This window comes from Lotus japonicus, chromosome 5 (genome assembly GCF_012489685.1).
Source record: "Lotus japonicus ecotype B-129 chromosome 5, LjGifu_v1.2".
Classification (NCBI taxonomy): Eukaryota; Viridiplantae; Streptophyta; class Magnoliopsida; order Fabales; family Fabaceae; genus Lotus; species Lotus japonicus.
In genome coordinates, this window is record NC_080045.1 from 30,780,945 (window position 1) to 30,804,052 (window position 23,108).

At 38.5% G+C, this 23,108-nt stretch overlaps 3 protein-coding genes across 3 annotated transcripts; 1 reads left to right on the top strand and 2 right to left on the bottom strand.

Annotated features, from left to right (window-relative positions):
• Positions 1–7,678: 7,678 nt before the first annotated feature.
• Positions 7,679–8,894, top strand: LOC130719432 (uncharacterized). The gene is made up of 2 exons (XM_057570061.1): positions 7,679–8,014; positions 8,154–8,894. Exons 1-2 carry the CDS (start codon positions 7,679–7,681, stop codon positions 8,892–8,894), a joined length of 1,077 nt encoding a protein of 358 aa, XP_057426044.1.
• Positions 8,895–9,218: 324 nt separating this feature from the next.
• Positions 9,219–12,499, bottom strand: LOC130718042 (exocyst complex component SEC15A-like). The gene is made up of 2 exons (XM_057568486.1): positions 12,292–12,499; positions 9,219–11,762 (listed from the first exon to the last, which is right to left on the bottom strand). The coding sequence occupies exon 2, from the start codon at positions 11,746–11,748 to the stop codon at positions 9,373–9,375; it is 2,376 nt and encodes a 791-aa protein (XP_057424469.1). The 5' UTR covers positions 11,749–11,762; positions 12,292–12,499; the 3' UTR covers positions 9,219–9,372.
• An 8,170-nt stretch (positions 12,500–20,669) lies between these two features.
• Positions 20,670–23,042, bottom strand: LOC130718870 (bZIP transcription factor 60). The gene is made up of 3 exons (XM_057569498.1): positions 22,606–23,042; positions 21,926–22,149; positions 20,670–21,193 (listed from the first exon to the last, which is right to left on the bottom strand). Exons 1-3 carry the CDS (start codon positions 22,902–22,904, stop codon positions 20,946–20,948), a joined length of 771 nt encoding a protein of 256 aa, XP_057425481.1. The 5' UTR covers positions 22,905–23,042; the 3' UTR covers positions 20,670–20,945.
• Positions 23,043–23,108: the final 66 nt, after the last annotated feature.

Sequence of the window (23,108 nt, forward strand, 5' to 3'; positions counted from 1 at the left end):
AGTGCATTTAGTTGCAAAAAAAAATTAACAACGACGATGATGGAGGAAAGATGAGAGCTGAAACTGGATATCTTGGTTATCAAAAAATTTGCTTGAAAATTTGGTATTTTATCAGTCTTCAAGTTAGAGATTTCATGTTTTGTATGATCCATATTTATTTCCTGGCAATGTGGAAGAACTATGTGCTGGAATTGGCAGTCTTGTAGAAAATTTAGTGCATGTGTTGCTTGTCAATTGTCATGATTAAATCTGTTTTTCTCTGTTTTCATTTTTTTTTTGACTTCATGTTTTAGATATTTGGGTAAAATGTCTTATAATTTTTTTGATACTGATTACTTTCTAATTAATTATTTTTTGCAGCTTCACATTTTTGCTACCATTGTGGTAAAACATCTAGGTTTAGGTGCTTATGTTGCCGAAGTGTTGTTCGTAGGTGTTCTTACACGGTTGAAGACCCTCAGATCTAGGGTTGATGGTGCTAGGGTTTAAGCCGTCAACACAATAAATGTTTGTGAAAATGAGAACCTGCTTCATTCAATGTTCACTTAGCCTTTTATAGTGGGGTTGAAGTTACAACCTAAGTCTATTACAATTGGGCTTGATTTCCTCCTATTGGGCCTTATTAGTACCCAAACCTATCTAACCGTATTCGTCTGATGACTTCGAGGTCCACTTCTGACTCTTCTCGCCATATGTTCTTGGGTAAGGTCGCGTCCATATCTCGTAGGGAGGGACCAGTCCACATGCCCGCAATTCGCCAAGACCTTGACAACTAGGATGAAGTGCGTCTTTAATCCAGGTCCCGACTCATCCAACCCCTCGGGTTGAGGGGAAACCTTGCAAGACGAGGTTGGTTATCTCGGTGCCTGTCCACATGCCCGCAAGATGCCAAGTCCTTGATAGCTAGGAAAAAGTGCGCCTTTGATCAAATTCCCGACCCACTTATCTTCATTGCTCCTTACCTCAGTTTAATCGAATCTCTTTGGCGAGTCGGTTCCCTATGCTTGGGGCATCAGATTCATCATGATTGAGTTGGAGTGTATTAGTTTAGTGACCAAGAAGGGTCACGCTTCTATGCTTCTGAGAATGACGTCACCCACGTGCGACAACTGTCTTTGACCATTTCTTCACTGTACACTTGTCTCCTCATCTGACTTTCTTTCGAATATCGCGTGCTTCCCGCTGATTTGAAATCAAATCTTGTCAATTCCAACGCGTCACATCAACTAACAAAAGCAATTTCCTCGGCGAAAGCTTAAAGTCTCGCTCTCTCACCGCAACGCTCCTTCATCACCGCACTATCTTGGTTACATAAACCCATGATTGCAATCATTAAGTGCCTCATCCACGGGGCCAACCGGAGTTACTGCATCGTCCCTCGCGACCAATCAAACGAGCGCGTGAAGGTTCGCATCCCCTTTTGGTTCGACGCGACTTCGTCTTATAAATAGGCTGAAACGATTCATTTGAAAAAGTTTTCCCTCACTTGGCAAAATTTCTCCTGAAGGATCAATTCTTCTCCTTTCTTTCTTACAAAACTCCATCACTGCGACTCCTGATTCACAAGGATTCTCACCACCGCAACTCTTCCGCCGCTTCCACCGGGGACTCTCCGACGGTGAAGTTAATTATCCAAAACTTGTATTCTGTAAGTACTTGACCTTCTGAGCTCATTTCTAACCTCTGATTCTTCATTTGATGATAAAAAAAAAACGTTACTTTTCCTATCCAGAACGCGTGCCTTAATCTTTTGAAGGAAATCACCCTATGGGTGCTATTCCTCATGCTTCTGTTGGCTCTTCCATCAATTATCACTCTGTTTCTGACTTCTGGAGCTCTATAGGTAACTAGCTTCCAGTAATAGTAAGCTTCCATGGATCAAATAGCTTGGAAAAAAGGAAAGACTCAATTTTCCTCTTCTCGACCTCACCATCTTCAAAGAGAAGATGAGAACCTCAGTTTAACCTCTATTAGTAAGTATCTCTGATGTTGTTCATAAAATAAAATTAGGGAAGTTGTAGGGAGGAAAGTAATGGAAATTAAAGAAAGAAGTGATTTTAAGTTATGAACCAATATTAAGCTAATTTGAATTGAGAACAGAAGCTTACAGGAAGATTTAGGGGTTGAGTCAAGAATAAAAGTTGTCGGAAAAAATATGAAGAAATTGATTTGAAGTCAGATTGTGAAAAAGTTGAAAAGTAATTTTGAGAAGTGCTTTTCCAAAGAAAATGGCTTTTAGGCCCTATTTAGTGAAAAACAAACATGGTCTAAGAAAAATAGAGTAAATTCAGAATTTAAATTAAATTTTATTAGGATTGATTAAATACTATAAGTTAATGCATAATTAGGATTATTAGAAGGAAAATCCTAATTATTGTAATTATATTATAAAGTAAATCATGAACATGAATTGGAGGAAGATGATGAGACTTGATACCTTGATGATATTGAAGCATGGATGGACATAGAACCTTGAGTTTGGATGACTTTGGGATTTATATGGACCTTAATACCTTGGTGGATTATGAGACTTTGAAGCTTTCATCGAGACTATAGGACTATGAGACTCTTTGACTCAATATTGGACCATTGATGACCTTGTGAGACTTTGATCAGACTATATGAACTTCAATCGACGAAGGAGAACAAATAAAATGAATTAAAGAAATTTAAGAAAGGCATAATATATATATAAGTATGCTTATATAGTTGTGTGATATATAATGTTTAAACAGGGATATTGGAATATTATACTAACCCCAGTTCGCGATTCTGGACAAAGAGGCGAACACTAGATGCCTTAAGAAGAAGAGGAACCTCCGACTCCTCACAGATATGCAAAGGAATCCAGGTTAGGGAGGAGGGGTTACCTCTTGGTTGGTAGTTAGGGTTATGTTCTGAATTCTATTCGGATACTTGCTGGTTGGTTATCTATGATTGCTTGTGTTGTGTGTTTGATGATACATATGTGTATGTCTTGATGATTGATGATATGAATGATGATTGGCGAGTATGTCTATATGTGTTATGCCTTGTGATTGTCTGATGTGATATTATGACCCTGAATGAAGTATGAGTTCTCTGGCAAGATGACTGCTCCTGATCATGTTTGATAGCTTTGTGACCGATGAATGCTATTCGATTGAGTTGTGAAATTGTAACATGTTGTGTGCATGGATTATTGTATCCTTGTTGTTTCTTGATGCATTAGACAGGTGCAGGTTATAATCTGAGGATTCATATGGCAATGAAGGAGATACCATGACAGGATCTTGAAGGCATTATTTGATAGGAACCAAGGAATGATTATTCAGTGATCAATAGGACAACGAAGATCATTTGGAGAAGAGCTTTTGCATATAGGCAAATGAATTTAGAAATTAATTTGGTGGATATGGACTTAGCTAATTTCATGAACTGTTTATGCATATCACTGTGGTTTTTGTTGTTAATCACTGAATAACAGGTATTCCAGGTTATGGTTCATGTGAGGATTCTGAATGCCTTCAAGAAGATTACTCAAGTGTGAGTAATATGGACCTTGTGTGGTCATGAGAAGGAAAGGGGGAGATGATTGACAATTTGTTATGATATTTGTCATGCATCATTGTGTATTTCAGGGAGTATAAGGAGTAGGAACGCGCGACAACTTCCACCTAGACCCGGAAGTGCACCCGGAGTGGATGCCCGAGATACCTAAGGTGGAACTTCAGAGCTGAAGTGATCTGGGGATAATACAGTGGTTCCACTCAACACTAAGCCATGAGAGGGATCCCCAGGTGTTCAGACTTAGTGTAGTGGGAAGACCATGAGTGGCTGTGTTATCCTGACTGGAAGGCTGAAATGGTAATCATGACTCGGTAAAGAGTGAACCTGGGATGGTGCCATATTCTCGAGTGGTGTTCTGAAGGAAAGGTTGTGTATAGCCAATGGGCCCAGCATACAATTGAGACTTTTATCTGGTTGTCGTGGTGGCATGCATTGCATAATTGCATTTTATTTGTGCTTGAATATGTGTGATTGATAGACTGATGACATTTGTGCTTGTGCTTGCTAGTGATCATAGAATAACTGATAGACCAGTAGTCCAAATGGGACTCATGGCATAAGCCTATTTATCACCCATGTTGGTAGCTCACTCCCTCCCGCTTATTTTCCAGATACATGCTTAAGGTGGGCTTAGGAAGAGTCAAGTTCGAGTCATGCTGAAGCTATTGAGCCATGGTAGATGTCGGTGCGTAGAAAGTCACGGAGAGAAGACGTCAGAGATTAGTGTATGTCGGATAGAAGATGTCAAATATAAGTGTATGTCAGAGGAAAGATATCAGAGATTAGCGTATGGTGTGATTAAGTGATCCATATAATGTAAATTAGATTGAGGAAAAGAATAGATGTTTGTATTGTGAAAGAAAGTAAAATTAAGTGTGTAAGAGTGTGAGAGAGAGTGTGTTGGTAAATCCGCAAGTGTACGAATCCACCCGGTTTTAAATATCGAACCACAAGGATTGTGAGTGAATAGATTCGGTTCAAGCTTTGAGTTTGAAGGTTTGTTTTATTGAGGCAAACATATGTCGAAGTAGTAATAAGGAAAAAGAAAATATAAATTCAGAAATGAAACAGAGAATGAAAAGAAAGAGTGATTTACTTTGGGTTCTTGCTCAACTAATCAATTCAAGCACATCATTCTAAGCACATGTTCTCATGAGTCTCTCCTTGATGTAATAGCCTAAGCATCTACCTATCGATGCCTCGCATAGATAATTCTTTCAAACCAAAAGATAAGCCTAATTCCTTGCGTACTTAAACATTTGTTTGAAGCATAAAGATTATAAAGTTTAGGCCAACAAACCCCAACCCTTCCTCTATTCCTAGTAGCAAGCATAGAAGAGGTAATCCCACAACAAGTCCCTAATCTATAACAAACTTCCGTTCTATTATAGAAAAGCATAAAGCTAGCACATGTTCTAACTTGAAACATAAAGCATGGATATGGGATTCAAGGAAAGAAGAAGAACATGTGGGAAAGAACTTAAGATTATAACTTAAAAGGAAAAGTCTTACAAGAAAACCAAAGTAAAAGAAGAGAGATTAGCCAAGCATGGCAAGAGCCATGCTTTGCTAAGAACCTTGAACACATGCTTGGAAGCCTTCTCTCACTCTCCTAGATGTTCCTCTCCTACTAAACTTATGTAAAAATGGAATGGGTATCAAAAATTACAAAAGAAAATGACTAGAATCCTATTTATAGGCAAAATGGGCGTGTTTTCTGACTTCAGGGCGCTCAAGCAGATGTAAGGCTCCAAGCTTCTGGAGTGCTGGCGCTTGAGCGCCAGGTGAGAGCGCTTGAGCGCCAGCTTCACGTTTCTGGTGACTTTTCAGCTTTTGTAACTCCTCCTTTGAATGCTTCCTTCAATTCCTTTGCATCTTGGCCTTCCTTTTCCATGAGTTATCTGCTGAAGCACTAAAGGTCCAAGACAAGTGAAAATAGCAAGAAATTCAAAGGGCTTTTAATCACCTTAGTCCTCACAAAAAAATGGAAAAACTAATGCAAGTCCTAAAATCTATAAAAATACAAGAAAGACCCTTATAAAACTATATAATTACTAAAACCAAACAAAAACTCAAATAAAGATAAAAAATGCATGAGAATGCATGAAACACTACATGAGACAAAGAAAAAAGACTCAAAACCTACAAAGAAATGACCCTAAAAACACTACTAAACCCGGGTCATCAGAGTGAGATTTGTTGTATGTGAGAGTTGGAAGAAATTTTTTTAAAAATTTCGTGTTCGAAGTGGTTACAACAATGTACCACTAGATGATACTGATTATCCAGAGAATTGGGATTGGACAACTGAGTTACCTGCAGAGTCATTTGTTGGGGTTGGGGTTGTAGTTGCTGTTCCAGATCCAACCTTTGGTGCGGAGAAATTGGGTGAGACTCACACTTCACAACCTGCCAGTGCATCAAGGAATCCAGCTCTAGTATCTGTTGAAGACTTCACAGATGAAGATGGTGACTCATAAGACATAGATAGTCCATCTGAGAGTGAAGGTGAAGGGGAAGGCCACAACCAGAGGTTCCCCAAGTCTAAGGGTATTGAGAAGGTGAGCTTGTTGTCTTTAAGCTTGGTCAAATTTTCAATGCAAAAGAGGTGTTCAAGACTGTTGTGAAAGAGTATGCCCTTGAACAGAAAAAGGATGTTAAGATAAAAACAAATGACAAGAAGAGATGTGTTGTGATATGTGTGAAACTGTTAAGTTCGAACGCATCATGTCGTTTTAAAATCTAATTTTGATCAATAACAATTTTTATATATAGAAGCACTTCGCTGAAATCTAAGCTTCTAAATTAATTTGCAAGACTGTCTGAGCCACATCCACTTCTGATTGTTTGATGCCAGCTCTTCATTCAGAAAGATTGAAGACAAATGTCAAAGCGCCAACGATAAAGTCAGAATGCAACTAGCTGCTAAGGATTCAAACGAGATCACGTGAAGATTTTGTCTCTCTCCATGAAGCATGCTGACCAACGAGGAAAAGTACAACATGTCGACATCAAATTTCCAAATTGTCTCACTTCTGAAAAGTAGTCAAAATCTATTGTCACCTACTAGCTGACAAGCCTTACCTTTTCGGCAAAAGGACACACTTAAACAGTAGCATGCATTTAATGCATCTACCAACCGGAGTCATTTGAATCAACAAATGGATCTATCTCACAACGGCCATAACAACGATTGGATTTGTCCAACAACGGCTACAACAAATCCAAGCAAGTATTTAAGACAACTATGAAGAAAGAAGATGTAGAAGAGTTAAGACCGACAGAACAAGAACCCTAAGCATTCATTCCTTCATTCTTCTAAGCATTCAAAGCTCTTCAAGTTCACAGCAGAAATTCGTTTAGTGTCAAATCTTTGAACACCAAATTTGCAAGAAAAGAGAGAGAATCTAGAACCTTAAAGAGTCGAATCTCTTCATTTATTTCTCTCAAATAATCAAACCTCTTGAGTGATCCAAAGTCATATCTGTATCAAAACACTTAAAGTTCCAGTGCCATAAATTCTCTACCATCACTCTTGTAAGAAGAGAATCTTTGAAGAACCAAACGATCTTGTAAATATTGTAGGAGAAGTCCTGGACAATACTTGTAGGAGAAGTCCTGGAGAATACTTGTATTGGATAAGTCTTTGATACTTGCTAGTGAAAATCTTGGTGATGGCCAAGTACTGGACGTAGCCCATCGTTTAAGGGTGAACCAGTATAAATCTGTGTGTGATGATCGTCTGATAACTCTGCTTACATTTCCGCTGCACTAAACGTTTACGAAAAGTTTTCAAAAACATATATTCTTTTAGAAAAACTAAGTTTTAAAGAACACTATTCAACCCCCCCCCCTTCTTGTGTTATTTACTTACATCTGAGAAACAATGTCCCTTTTACTTGAGAATCAGCAAAACCCCCACTAGACCCTATTGGCAACTTGTTGGTTTTGCTTGTGAGCATACTTGTTGCATGACTTCTACAAACAGCCAGGCAAGGAGACTATGGCTGGCAAGGAAATTTATGCCTAATTTGAGGCACACACATGACATGAAGGTGTATGGTTTGGTTGAGGAAGCTAGGACAAGGTGGGGATCCTTATCAGCAGACATAAGGCATATAGATAAAAAATGAAAGCTATTGAGATGATTCAGGGTGCATGCACTGACCAATACACACACTTGAGGAATTATGTTGTTGAGTTGGTGAGGAGCAACCATGAGAGCACTGTTATAATAAAAAGAACAATGGGAGTGCATGGGCCACTATTTGAAAGGATTTATGTGTGCTTCTCTGCCACTAAAAATGCCTTTGCAAGTACATGTAGGCCCTTAATTGGGCTAGATAGGTGCTTTCTGAAAGAGTTGTATGGAGGACAATTGTTGTCTGTTGTGGGAAGGATGGAAACAACCAAATGTTTCCCATTGCTTTTGTTGTTGTGGAGGCTGAAACCAAAGAACCTTGGAGTTAGTTTGTAAACCTCCTTGTCAATTTGGACAGTGTTGAGAAGAAAAAGTGGGCATTCATTTCAGACAAGCAAAAGGTTACTTTCTATCCTTTGTTTATGTATGTTAATTGCTTTGACTGATTTATTTATATGTGTAGGGACTGGTGCATACATTACAGGATCTATATGAGATGTGGAGCACAAGATTTGTGTCAAGCATCTCTACGGGAACTTTAGGAAGAGGTACCCTGGTTCAGATATTAAGGTTGCTCTGTGGAGTGCTGCTAGGGCAAGCACCATTCCAGAATGGAAAAAAAGCAATTGATGCTTTAAAGCTACTTAATGAGGATGCCTGGAAGAAGATGATGGAGCTTCCACCAAAGATGTGGTCAGGAGCACACTTTAGCACAGACACTTGCTGTGATCTGCAAGTGAATAACATGTGTGAACCTTTCAATCGGGTTATACTGGAGCACAGGAAGAAGCCAATAATTTCTCTGTTGGAGGGCTTGAAGTTTAATCTGAATAACAGAATTGTGAAGCAAAGGGATCTTATGCTCAGGTGGAGGAATGGAATTTGCCCCATCATGCAGCAAAAGCTTGAATTGTCCACGAAATACTCTGACAAATGGTGTGCCATCTGGTGTGGTAATGGACATGTTACCTTCTTTGAAGCTTGTTGGGATTCTGACAAATATGTGGTTGATTTGGAAAGAAGGTTCTGTGCTTGCAGGAGATGGGACTTAACTGGAATCCCATGTTCTCATGCAGTTGCTTGTATGTGGTTTGCTAATAGAGCCCCTGAAGGATTTGTGGACAATGCTTATAGGTATTGCATCATTGTCCTTTTATTGCATCACAGTTCATATAATATGTCCATTATGCATGCAATCTATTAACAAACAATTATGGTTCAATTATGCAGCAAATTAACATTCATGTCAACTTACTCATACCTAATTCTCCTTAACAATGGACCTAAATTGTAGCAAAAATATTAGTCTAATGCCAGTATCAGTGATAATATGTGCCAACATATATATTGAATGGTGACTAGGAACTGCTAAGCTAGAATGACAAGTATGAAAGAACATTCAAAGGAGATAGCTGCAAACTAGATAATTAGCCCCGAAGTGCTTAATACAAGTGGTGTGGTAATGAACATGTGACTGTGTGCAGTGGCGAAGCAATTTTCCATGATTAATTCATTCAGATGAGCTATATAAACAGAATAAAGGGAGAACAAATCTTTAAGGCCAAACAACTCAGAACAATGTATAAAACACGGTTCATTCTGAAGTTAAAACATCCACAGTCCACGAAAAAGAACACCTCAGTTACACCCTACTTCCTGTGAAAGAATAATTCAAAGTCTTATCAATTGAAATCCTTAAGCCGCTTTTTTAGCACGTCCATTGATTTCTTTCTCGCACTTTGCTTTGCATTTTTATGGGCAAGGCTTCCAAAGATCCCATCTGCGGAATCCTTGAATTTGTCACAGATAGCAGCCACCTTCTTGTAATCCAATGCATAATAACTCTTCTCCCTTATAACAGGATTCATAAAATTGTCAGGTTGACTACTTAGCAAAAGATTAATTAGTTGCCGTGCTTCGATGAAGCAGCTCTTAAAACTACCCTCATTGTAAATTTCACCCAAACCAGCAGAATAGAACCTTTCTTCTGCAAAATTCTCTATGATCTGTAGATCATATTCAATATTTATCACAGCACTTGCATTGAACCTTTTGACGCTATCGCTAGCAAAAGCAGCCACTATGGTATTGGAAATATGCTCAAAAATACCAGAACCGACTTTGTACATAGCATCCAAGGGTAAAATTTGTTGTGCTGGGGACAAAATAGAATCAAGGTAAATGATCACTTCATGTATGTAGTCATTTCCTTTCTCATTTGTCTCCTCTGAAGTCCAACTAATGCTTTCAGTAAGAGTCATAAACTCCTCTATTTTTGTGCTCACCAGATTCAGCAGGGCAATATAAGCTGCTTCTCTGGATGTCTTCAAAACCACCTTAGCAGTTAAAGTAGCTTCGGGCCTTTCAACTGATCGGACGGGCAAGCCACACAGTTGGACCACATGTCGGAGAAAAAAATCACAAGCTCTTTCCAGGACAGCTATATTGGCAGAAATCTGCATGACTTGAGGCACACTGATGTTGCCAGTGCCACTATTGATTGTATCAAGTAATGTTACATTTAATACGTCAATCAAGAACTTGTCCAAATACTTCCTCACAAGATCAAAGAAATTCGTGTGTATCCCATAAGACAAGTAATCAACAGAGCCTTTGATAAAGGATCTCACAATGCGACAGGCATCGGGTACCATGGAGGAGAATGGTGCAACATATGGAAAAGCTGGCATAATATCTGATGTTTGAAGATTAAATGACAGAATACAATTCTCATAGTCAGTTTCCTTTTTCATTATCATTTGGTCATATGAGTCATTGCCAAGAACATCAACAATTTGTTGCCGACATTCATCCAAAAGAAGCTGGTGGTACTTGCCATGGCTGCTATCAAGCACATCAAGAAGTGTGCTTATCTCATATCCATATTGTCTAAGAGTAGACGCAAGTAGAGTGACATAATGCTTCACCAAGAGAAGATGAGTGGCCGACTCCATAGCGGAGAACTGTTCCTCCAGAACAGACGTCATTTTAGCAACAGCTGTCTCCCACATTGTTTCGACTTGATCAGGTAACAGTAGGCCCCCAGCAGTTCTCAGGACTCTATCCTCGACTATGAAGAATCCAGCCATTTGAGCAAAAAATGTCTGGTATGACTCAACAAAAGGCTGTGTTGAAGATATTTCCAGGTCTGAATTCAATTGCAATAGTCTATTAGTGTAGTAATATTCACGAAACTTCTCTCGGATACCCAGACAATAATGAATATGAGAAGCACGATAAAGAGGTGTAAGATCAAACTTCAAAACAGAATCTTCATCAAATTGTTCAACATCCAAAGTGTAAGCCAGGTCCCCTACTCCTGAAATACTTTGCTCCTCAGCCTTCCTCTGCTGTTCAAGCATGTCGTCATCCCTTTGACGAGCTGTTGCAGTAAGACCAATCGCTGTTTCCCCAATATTTTTAGCAGAACTCCTAATTTGGACCATCCATTCATTAACTTCACTGCAAACTTTCTTCTCAATGTGCAACTTCACTGCAGGAATTCTCGTCTCTATGGCCCTTTTGAGAGCCTGTGCTGGAATACTCTGCATGTAAGTTTTCTCAAGTAAATCCAAAGTTTTCAATGCAGGATAAAACTGGCCTTCAGAAATGTGACTGTTACACTTGACACAAAGCTCTAACACCTGTATACAGTTCTTTGACATATTCATAGCTTCAGTAAGATTCTTCTTAATAGAATAAGTTTCAAGAAGCTCTTCAAGCCGGACAAGCAGGGTGCTGCCAACCTCCTGCAACTTAAGATTGTCACGATGGAGCTCTCTCTTTAGCTCCTCAGCATCAACCAACACACCGCGAAGCTCATCAACTGCAAGGATGAATTCCTCGTAATGGGTCTTGCACATCTCCTCGATTTCAGCTTCCTTTTTCTTAACCACGTAACTCATCTGGTGAAGGAACCCCTCTGGCCGACCCGTTTCGAAGGCATGCCTGACAAGAGGACCAACATCATCCCTATTTGCAATCAAAGTAGCTAGAACCTTATCCTCCCCTGCATCACCATTTTCAATCACAGTTCTCCTCTTTGTTTTCACATCCATGATTGCATGAATTCCTATCATTTTGAAGTTAATACTAATTAGAACCCATATAACAAACAAAGCTGAACAAAAATGATATACTCCAGAGATTGTTAGCAAAACAAATAAATCAAAACAGCAGTGAAACACCATCGTCTTACACGAGCATGTTGTTTACTTAGCAAAGTAATGGTATCAATAACAAAAGAAAAAATAATAAAGTAAATACTAAACCAAGCTTAAGAGAAATTAATTATACATCATCAGATAAAAATAGGCAAGGAAGCACAACTATTTCCAACATAAACCAACTTGAATTTCATGTGTTTACTATGTATGCACTATGCTTACAAAGATGGTATCCGATAGCAAATGCAAAAGGAAAAAAAAATGCCAAAAAAAGAAAAGAAAAGCAGAAGCATAAATTGGTTCAAAAACAGAACGAAACCCCAGCAAAAGAACCAGAATAGACAAAGAACAGAAACATCATTCATAGATTTGAAGACATAAATTGACAGAAAAAATAAGATATAAGTAAAAAACCAGTTGAGAGAAGAAAGGCACCTGGTCGAAGCGGAAAGAGGAAAAAATGGGGTTTGGAATTTGATAGAGTGCGTGCGTGTCTGTTTGTAAGTTTAGTTGTGTTAAAAGTGAAAATGATTATTGGATTGAAACTTCCGTCGCCGATTTCTTCTTAGCTAGACAGACGGCGATTCCCAAGTTCAAACATTTTACTCCAACGTCAATCTCAATTGACTTAGTTAAAATTACTTGCTTTATTAATTAATACAAAGGGGTGTTGTGTTGAGTTAACACAATAGCCACATTTTCCAAGTCTCAAGAGTCAAGAGAGATGCTGAGTTTCATAACATTATAAAAAGGGGTTAAATATGTTTTTCGTCCCTGGACTTTCAGCGAGTGTTGGTTTTCGTCCCTCGCCGGCGTAAAAGCTGATTTTAACCCTTGAACATAACGAAAATAGCTGGTTTTCATCCCTGTCGGAGTGGTGGTGCTGACTACCGTGGCCACATGTACCGGCGAGCTTACGTGGCAGATGAGGTGGTTTTTTCTTTCTTTTTTCATTTGTTTTTTTTTCAATTTCATATTATAATTTATTTATTCTTTTCTTTTTAAAACAAAAAAAAGTAATTAAAAAACAGAAAAACAAAATCACCATTAGGTTCATCAGATTAGAATCACTTCCTCTCCATCCTCTCTCCTCTTCTTCTTCCTCCTTTTCTTCTTCACCACTCCCAACCCTAGCACCCACCACCACAACAACTCCATTAGCGAGCCACCAACACCAACCACTAGCCAACACCGCCTTTTCTTCTGGGTTTGGAAGAAAAATAAGCTCCAGATCTGGGATAGCAAAAAAGATAAAGAACAAGGAAACAGTGGCCAGTCCATGTTTGTTCTTCAATACGAAGTCAAAGCTCTGAACTTTCTGTTTCTTCAGGGGTTTTTCTTGATTTTTTCTCTGCTTGTTCCACTGGTTGTTGGGTTCGGTGGTGTCGGGGTGGCTCAATCTGTGTGGGTTGGGGTTGAGGGTGGTGGCTATGTGTTGGGGTGGCTCGATTTGGGTTTGGCAGGGTTGGGGATGGTTCAATCTGGGTGAGGCTGAGGTGGGGGTGGAGGGTTTGGGTGTTGATACGTGTGATGCTGATTGGTTGAGATTTCTAGGTTGGATTGGGGTTGCAAGTGCTGAGGGTGGGGAGTTGCGGTGGGGTGGGGCATGTTAGCAAGCCAAGATCTGGTTTCTGGGTTCTTAGTTTTTGGTTCCAGGTTTTGGGTGGGGGTTCTTGGTTATGGGTTGGGTGGGGATTACGGTTGGGGTTTTTTTGAGTAAATAAATTTGAGGTTTGTGGTAGGGGACTAGAGGTTTTGATGGAGAAGAAATATCTAGGTTGAAAGAGAATGAAGAATGTAGGGATATTAGCTTTTGTTCCTCTTCTACATCTTAGGTTTATGGGTTTGGATTTTTTGGGTTTGGGGTGTTTGGGATTTGGTTAATTTCTGGGTTTGGAAACAAGGAAAACACTTGAAGAAGAAGAAGAAGTAGAAGAAGAAGAAGAAGAAGAAGAAGATGAAGAGAGGAAGTTTTTTAGAACGTTTTCTTCAGTCAGTGTGTATGTCTCTCATGAAGATGAAGATCTCTTGAAGATAAGAAAAGTTTAATTTTTTTTAAACTGGTGATAAGAAGATGAGGATTTAAGTATTTCTGTTTATTTATGTTAATTAATTTTACTTAATTTTTTTGTATTTTAAAAAGAAAAAGAATAAATTAATTATGATATGAAATTGAAAAAAAAAACAAATGAAAAAAGAAAAAAAAATCCACCTCAGCCTCATAATTGACGTGGAAGGACCACGTAAGCTCACCAGTACATGTGGAGACGGTGGTCAACGCCACCACTCCGGCGGGGACGAAAACCAGCTATTTTCCTTATGTTCAAGGGCTAAAATCTGCTTTTACGTCGGCAAGGGACGAAAACCAGCACTTGCTGAAAGTCCAGGGACGAAAAACATATTTAACTCTATAAATAGTTATTTATTTAACAATAGTTACTATTTTATCCTTTTCAAATATATTTTTTTTCATTCAAAAAAAAACTATTTTATCATGTTTTGATTACTTTAAAATTCTTTAGGAAAAAAATTAATTCATGATTAAAATTTTAAAATATATAATATGCAGGGATGTTGATTAAGCAGATGTCTAGAACTTTTAACAAAAAAATTTAAAGGTTTGTCAATGTCACGTGTCACTTGGAGAAAGTTCGGTTTTTCATCTGGTTTATTGTCCATGATGCTTTGCAAGTTAACACACAGATTTCATTGCAGGCTTGCCTCTTTTCCAGGGTGTTCCCAGTGCTCTCACCCGGTGGAAGATAGCATGCATTGCTTGCAATATTGTCCATTCTCGCATGCGGTGTGATCCATTTGAATGCTTGGTCCTGGCCTCGATTCTTGACTAGGGGCGCTCAGGAGTGGGTTATAGCGCAGGTCCTTGGTTTGAATTTGTCCTTGTTTGTGGCAGGTTGACAGCTCTTTGGGGCTAATGGCGGTGGAGGAATAATGCAGTTCTTGGAGACAATGATTGGAGCGTTGAGTTTGTTGTTCGTTGGATTCTACAAGAGCAAAGAGATTATGCTTGGTTGCAGTCGGTGGAGGACAGCGTCGCAAGGCATGGGCTTGGTCATGTTTGCTTGCGTGTCCCTCCGTCAGGAGCGTGTAAATTGAACATGAATGGTGTGTTCAGTGAGTCATTGAATAGGCATGGCTGGTATCATCCACGGAGCCTCTAGTGAGTGGATTGGCGGTTTCGTAGAGGGTAGCAGCGGTGGGGAGGGGATCCTTTGAAGGCTGAGATTTTGACTTTGCGTAGTGGCCCTTTTTTTATGTGGGAGCTTAATCTTCGTGAGGCTATTTGTGAGGTAGATTGTCTTAAGATTGTGAACACCTTGCGTGATGATCGCTTCCAGTATCACGAGTTGGCATCTGAAATTTGGAGCCTCCTTCACCGTCCATGGAATGTTCAGCTTGAGCATATTTTGAGGAGTGCTAATGATGCAGTTGATTGTCTTATTGGTTTGGAGGCAGACCTTCAATGTGTTACCCTTCATTTAGAGACCCTCATTCTCAGCTTGATCCCATCTTGGCTAGGGATCTGATAGCCACGTAGCTTTTCTGTTTTCTTTTTACTTTTCCCTATAAAAAAAATGTCACGTGTCACCATTAGAGATATTTTATTTTTCATTTTTTATTCATTTTTTAAAATATTTGACTCATTTAGATTATTAATTTATTCAAATATGTACAATCAATTTTTTCTAGATCATAAAATATATGTTTTTACTTTTCAGATAACACCTAAAACAAATTCAACTAAATCATTAATACATCTACCAAAAAACTAAATCATTTATACTAGAAGTTTTTCACAATTCAAATAATTTAATTAATGAAAAATAAAGCATTCATTTTCAAAAAAAGAAAAATAAAGCATTCAATTTTCTTGTAGAATAATTTAATTTTTTTGTACAATCAAATAATTCAAATTTAAATAATTTATTTTATACATTATTTTTTATTACTTAAAGAATGTTTTTACCATGTAGATCATGCCATGTAATTTTTCTATGTAACTAGAAAAAAGATCATGACTCGTTTGCTGGGTCCTCACTGGAAACCACCAGCACCAGGCATAGTGAAGTTAAACATCGACAGGAGCTATCAGGACCAAGATAGTCGCATAGGGAGTGGTGGCTTATTGAGTTATTTCAGAATGACAAGGGGGAGTGGCTCCTAGGGTTTGCTTTCCACGCCATGGGTGGTAATGCTTTTACGGTAGAGAAAGTGGCTCTTCGCGATGGTATGTCCTTAGCTTGGACCCGAGGCTACCGTTCCCTGGAATGTGACTCTGATTGCGTTGAGCTGGTGGAAGCGGTAGAAGACAGGGATAAAAGACAATTCTTTGTGGTCATCAGTGAAATTTTAAATAAATAAAAAAATCATTCGACGGTGATTAAAATTAACTACTATGTAAACGCTTATTGATAATTCTATAAAAGAAATTTGTGTAAAAAACTAATTCACATTAGTGTGGTGTTGGCCTGGTTCCCCGAGTCATGAGAGTCATTTTGAGTCCCATATTTGGAGGGGGATTATATGAATACTTGGGGGGATATGCTTAAGGGGGTTGAGATGGAATGTTGGTAATGGGTTAGAAACGCAGTTTTGGTTGGATAGGTGGCTTTTTTCTAGGATTCTATTGGTTGAGGTTAGCATTCAACCAGTTTCGTTGGAGTTGCTAGAGTTACTTGTTTTCTTCCTTTGTGCTAAGGAGGGTTGGAAACTATTTTTGTTCCAGCATCTTCTCCCTGAGGAGGTGTTGATGGAGATGGTTAGTATGGTTCCCTATGATGAAGGAAGGGGTCCTAATGTGCCAACTTGGGCCGATTCTAGTAATGGTTGTTTCTCCACTAGGAGTGCCTATCAGCTAGTGACAAGTGTAGATGGTTCTGTTGGGAATGGGTTATGGAAGCAAATCTGGACTTGGGAAGGGCCTCAGAAGATTAGAGCTTTTCTTTGGAAGGTTGTTAGTAATGGGTTGTGGACAAACCAGAGTAGAATGAGTTCCCACTTTACTGATTCTCATATTTTCCCTTTGAGTAGGGTCTAGCCTGAAACCGTGTTGCATTTGCTGAGGGATTGTGCCAATGTCAAACCTGTTTGGCGGTTGGCGTTTAGGGGGAGACAAGGTGGGCCGGGTTTTTTTAGTTTGGGAGTTAGTGATTGGGTGTTGTGGAATTTGCAATCGGGAGGGTGTTTGCTTAGGGGATGATTGGTGTCAGGGGCTATAACTTGGATCATTTGGAAGGCTAGGAGCAAGTTGGTGTTTTCTAGGGATGATTTTGTGCCTAGTAGTTGTTTGGGTTGGTACTTGATTGTTGCATGTTACCCTAAGTTGGAGGTCAGTAGGGTGGTGAGCCCGAAGCCTCATATGTATAAGCAAGTTCTGATTGGCTGGGATTTCCCACCCCATGGACGAGTGAAATTTAATGTGGATGGGTCAGTGAGGTTTGATGATAGGCTTGCTGCTTGTGGCGGAATGTGTAGGGATGAGGTAAGTGCTTGGCTGGTTGGGTTTTGTAGGAACTTGAGGTCTTCTAGTGTTCTCTCTTATGAGTTTTGAGCTTTTCTTACTACATTTCAGGTGGCTTAGGAGAAAGGTTATTTATAAGTGGTGGTGGAGAAAGATTTTGCGGTTGTTGTGTCTCTGGTAAATTCTGAGTGTGAGAACAACATCATTTTGCCCCGTGGGTTGGTGCTATTGATGGGTGGCTTAGGAAAAGTTGGAGGACCTACTGAAAAAGTTGTGTCTTTGGTAAATAATAAGGATATGTCGCTTGAATCGTTAGGGAAAAAAATTAATATCTTGATATTATTTTACTAATATAAAAAGATAAAATAAAAATTAACACTTAAATGGACATTCTACATAACTATCAGTCAACATTTAAATTATTAGAAGAAAAGATTTAAAATAATTTCATTGTAATTATTTCATAATTCAGCACAAATACTTCAATTATTTTTTAATAACACCAAAGTAGAAATATATTAATAGTTAAAAGTATTGTTCCAACATAATTTTTTTTATAAATTTTAATTCTAGAGAGGGTTTGTTCTCACAAACTTTTCCTATATTAAATAAAGTTTCTAGATCAGATAAGTCTAATAGTGTAAATATTCAATCCCAATATCGGAATTGTTTGCATAGACAACAAAAAAAAATCATCTAATTATTCATGTTTTTTTTTCCATTAGAAATCCCAATTCTCTTATTAGATTTGAGTCCACCACCAATTAATGGGTTGTGGATATGAAAGAAAACTTGGAAATGAATTTCTATTAAAAGTCGAGTCGGGCTCTTTCTTTCACTGCTAACCCGAAGAAGTGTCTTAATGCTGATATTGCATGTTTCGTCGAGCCCCGAGCTTGTGGTCCTCCTTTGTTTGAGTGTGGGTTCCATTGGATGAATCTCAAGTCAAGGTTCATCTACATAACAACAAGAATGGTGCATGGCCTATTTCTTGTTCTCGCTCAGGAGCCAAAACAAACACACATGCTACCTACTATACTGGACCTTCGACCAAGCATTCTACCTTGTCGAATAAAAACCAACCACTATTGTATTGCGCTTGAACAGTTAAGCGGTCGCTGACCAGCAACTTCCGTACCCGTACACATATATAGATTCATTCTTCGTACCTGGTCCAAGTTCACAACCCTTTGCGGGTTGGTCAAAAGTCAGTCTTGTTTGGTAAGACTCTATTGAACAAAGCAAAGAAAAGAGAGTACTCGACCGAAACAACGACCAACAAAGACTGTAATTACATAGATAACTGCTCCTCCCTTTTTCCGTCTTTAAGGCTTTAAGGCGGTCGTATAACGTCCGGAAAGAAAGACGACCTCACGTTCTCATTTTTTTTACTTTGATAAGCCGACCTCACGTTCTGGTAGATGGTGTTAGTGAAAGCAACTTTAGTATTTTAAAAAAAGATTTAACTATTAGAAACTTAAAATAACTATTATAAATGTATCTGGAAAAGTAGCGCCCGTGCATTTCACTAGTTACAAACTATTTTTTTTTTTTGAAAGGTACAAACTAAAATTAAGTTGATGGATAATTGCGCATTCATAATATTTTGAAATCCATTGCACTGTTTAGAAAGAAACAAATGGATCAAATGTACCTTAAAAAAGGACTAAATAAGTTGAATAGATACAAAAATTTAAAATTAAATATTCATCCATAAATTTAATTTATTAACAATTTTATTATTAAAAAACTCTCTCCTTCCCTATTTTCTCCTTACCGGGAATTAGTTTTAATGTCGTCCCCTTTCATTTTAGTGTCACTCCTTTTTTTATTTTTTTTGAAAATATCCACACTTATATGTGCGGTAAAAAAAATCGCACTTAAGTTTGCATAAGGTATTTCTATTTTTGTTCCATTTGTAATTTTGCATTCCTCAGTGCGGTGTACGTTTTATGTTTTGTTATTCAAAGGTCTGAAAAAAAAAAGGCTAGTCATACAGTACTGTGAAAAAATGGCTAGTTATACAGTATAGCGTTCCAGAATAGCTTCCTGGCAGAGCTGCTAGCGGTGTCTACTGCAATGGAGATGGTGATGGGCGTGGATATGCGTCGAGTAATTATAGAGTCAGACTCTTTGGAAGTGGTTCAGTTGCTGAGTACTTCGCAGACCAGTCATTCTTGAGAGGTACAAACTTCTAATGACCAGTATGCTGAGGTTATTCAGCAGATTCTTCGAATGCGAGATGACCATGGGAACATAAAATTCTGTCATGTCTACATAGAGGGCAATGCTATTGCTGATTATCTAGCTCATGTTGCACTTGAGTGCCCGTTTGGAATACACTACCTGGAGCAACCAATTGGAGAGTGCCGCAACCTTTTGTTGTTGGATTCGCCTGAGGATTTCTCCTCTAGTCCTACATCGTTGTAGTTTCTTTTTGTTCTGGGGCTTTGCCCTTCATGTTTAACCAAAAAAAAAAAAATCAACCAACTTCTTACAAAGCAACTTAAAAAAGGTTGCCCGTTTGGAATACACTACCTGGAGCAACCAATTGGAGAGTGCCGCAACCTTTTGTTGTTGGATTCGCCTGAGGATTTCTCCTCTAGTCCTACATCGTTGTAGTTTCTTTTTGTTCTGGGGCTTTGCCCTTCATGTTTAACCAAAAAAAAAAAAAATCAACCAACTTCTTACAAAGCAACTTAAAAAAGGTTACCGCACTTGTAAATGCGGATGATTAATTTTTATTCCGCACTTATAATTGTGGACAAAAAAATTCACTTCACTTTAGTATGCAAAACATAGTGAAGTGAAAAAGTAATTTTCTGCACTTTGTATATGTGAATGGAAGAGTATCTTTAGTATCCCGGTGGCATGAAAATGCATGTCGGTGGCTTTAAAATCAATCCCAAATTATTTTTAAAATATTCTCTCCGTCCTCTACAAATTTTACATGGGCTCTAAGTTTTATCCAACGACCACAACACTTGCGGGATAATGCTGAAGGGAATAAGGGCGGGAGAAGATCCAAATCCATTATTTAGGTGCTCAATCAAAGTTACAAATATTCTAGAAGTTTACATGGTGGACCATGATGGACCTTCATTTTAGCAACTCCATCTTACACATCTTATAATAAAATACATTTAAAATTAAATCAATGGTGGAGACATATCATTCGTTTGCTCTTTGTAGCATATTTGAAAACCATCCTGTAGTTAATTTTAAGTCAAAATCAATTATAGGGAGAAGTTTTTGAAAGTAATTTTGAAGTGCTGGAATTGATTTTGAAGAAAAATAAGTTGATCAAAGCATGCTTATGAATATCAAAAGAGCATAATCCAAGAAACCGACTCTAAGATATACAAACAAAAAGTTCTGACTCAAAAAGTTTTGGAGTGCCATGTGTTGAATAGGAGCACTTCAGCATATTGTTGTTTTGTGACAAGTTAAAAGGCCATAGCAGCTAGCAATGCATATCAACAACACACTTAAACTAGTTCTTTTTGACATATTTTCTGATCACGACCCTATCCAAAAGGACACTAAAACACGGAGACAAAGAAAGAGAAAGAAAGAATGAATAGAAAACCTGAAAGACCACCCTCAGAAGTTATAGAACATTAAAAAAATCAAATTTCATCTTGGTTCTTGAAGCTCGGCATCTTCTACTCCTAACAAACGATTCCATCAGGAAATACTCAGAGATCTTACTTCCTGGCCCTTTTCGAGCCACCCTTCTTAGGTCTTTCTGTTCCATGTTTTCTCTTAGAAGTACCACTGTTAACCACAGTATCAGGGGTAGACTGAGTTGGCACATGGTGCCCATGAACCACAGCAGGGAACCCAGCAGCAGGGATTCTGGAACATGAAAACGGTCAATATTTGAAAGCAAATGATAATCTATTTAACATTAATTCCATTAGGCAGCTTCATAAAACTTCCTCAACAAATAATGGTCACATTCGAATTGAACATTCTTTGTTGACATCTCAAAATGACTCTCAGTTTAGCACACTAAAAGCAACTCATCTTGTGTTTCACAATTTGCATGCTTTTATGTTCTGAATTTTGTATAAGCCAAAAATCTAGAATTTAGCAAAAGGAGGTAGGTAGAGGAAGACTTTCATCAAAATGCCTAAAGATGATATGAAGATGAGGTCCACAAATAATTAAGAAGAAACCATGAAAGTGATAAAACTGACAAGGAAAAGGAATAGTTAGCATCTATGAAAAGCTTATTATCTCTAAAAGATCCTGGTACCCCCAATGGGTAATATCAATATCAATATCATGTTAGGATGGATATATTCATAACAACTTTGGAGACTGAAGATAAGGTCATATAACTCATAAAGCTCTGATGAAGCCAACAGATAAAATTGTTAAGCATTTGCAAAAAGATTCATTTAAGAAAACATCCAAAGTTGTTAGGCTAGACAACCAAACAATGCAATCATGAAACAAAATTAATCAGCTTACTGTTATCTTACAGATTATTTTAGCCACTGAAATACGATGCCCAAAACAGAACCGCAAAGACAATAAAATGAGATGCAGAGAGGGAATATGATTCGTAATCGCAAGCCTTACCCAACAAGAGCACAGCAGACTCCTGCATGGTCATGGAAGCACCAAATGCGCCACGCGATTGCAAACAAAGCCGCAACGCGCTATTCTCAGCATAGCAGCACTGGAGCAAATGAGCCAGTCTTCTGCATTCCCCTTCATAATACCTACTCTTCATCTCAAGGTTTTTCACATACAGCTTCTTCCTCTCTCTTGATTTCACAGCAGAATCCCTATTCCTCATTTGCCTGAAATTCGCGGTTGGACACAACTCTTTAAAACCATAATCATATAACAGGCCCCATCAAATTCGTTTTCAAAACAAGAACAATACACAACCAAATCCGGAAAGATAAATTGCACCCTCCAGGGATCAATCCCTGGATCTCCCCACCCAACTCATATGTCCCCTAGCTCTTACCACTTGAGCTATCATTTGTTTCCCACAACTTCTAACTATAAATAAATAAGTAAACTGATTATTGTACCCTTTCAGAATCCAATTTCTCAGTTTAACCTTAAGTAAATTAATTTATATACATTATTGATGTTTGTTCGATAGCACAACATTACAAAGACCATTGTCATATCCTGCAACTACCTACATCTAACTATGTGTGGAATAAAAAATTGAAAGAAAATAAATAAATAATCTATAATATATTTGATAGCATACTACACTGAATCCTGTTCAATTAATTTACCTAATTTGCTTCTTGGAGACGGTTTCATTGGAAGCCTCTTCTGGAGTTGGTGGCTCGACTCTGCTATTGTCGGAGTGAGGGTGCGGCTCGGCTAGAATCTCCGCCAGAAGCTTGTCGTAGTCTTCGGACTCCGACGGAAGGACAGCGGGTTCGTCGTCCATAAGCAGATTCTCGATCTCCGACAGAACGGGATCCGGCGAGGAACCGACGGCGAGAGAAGGAGGAGGAGCGTCCATGAAAAAATCATCGACTTCGAATTCCAGGAAAGCCTCCCAATCGAGTTGTTCAGAAGTGTCCATGGAACCAGAAATTCTGAAGAAGATGGGTTGAATTTGAATATGATTGATCAGTGAAGGTAATGCATTAAAAAAAAACACGGAGAGAGGGGGTGAAATCGGTTTATGAGGGTTTTGTGTTGTGTCTTGGAGAGTAAGGAAGGAGAAAAAAAGAAGAAAGAAAGAGAGAGAGAGAGAGAAACCGCGTTATGCCGTCACTCGTCCAAT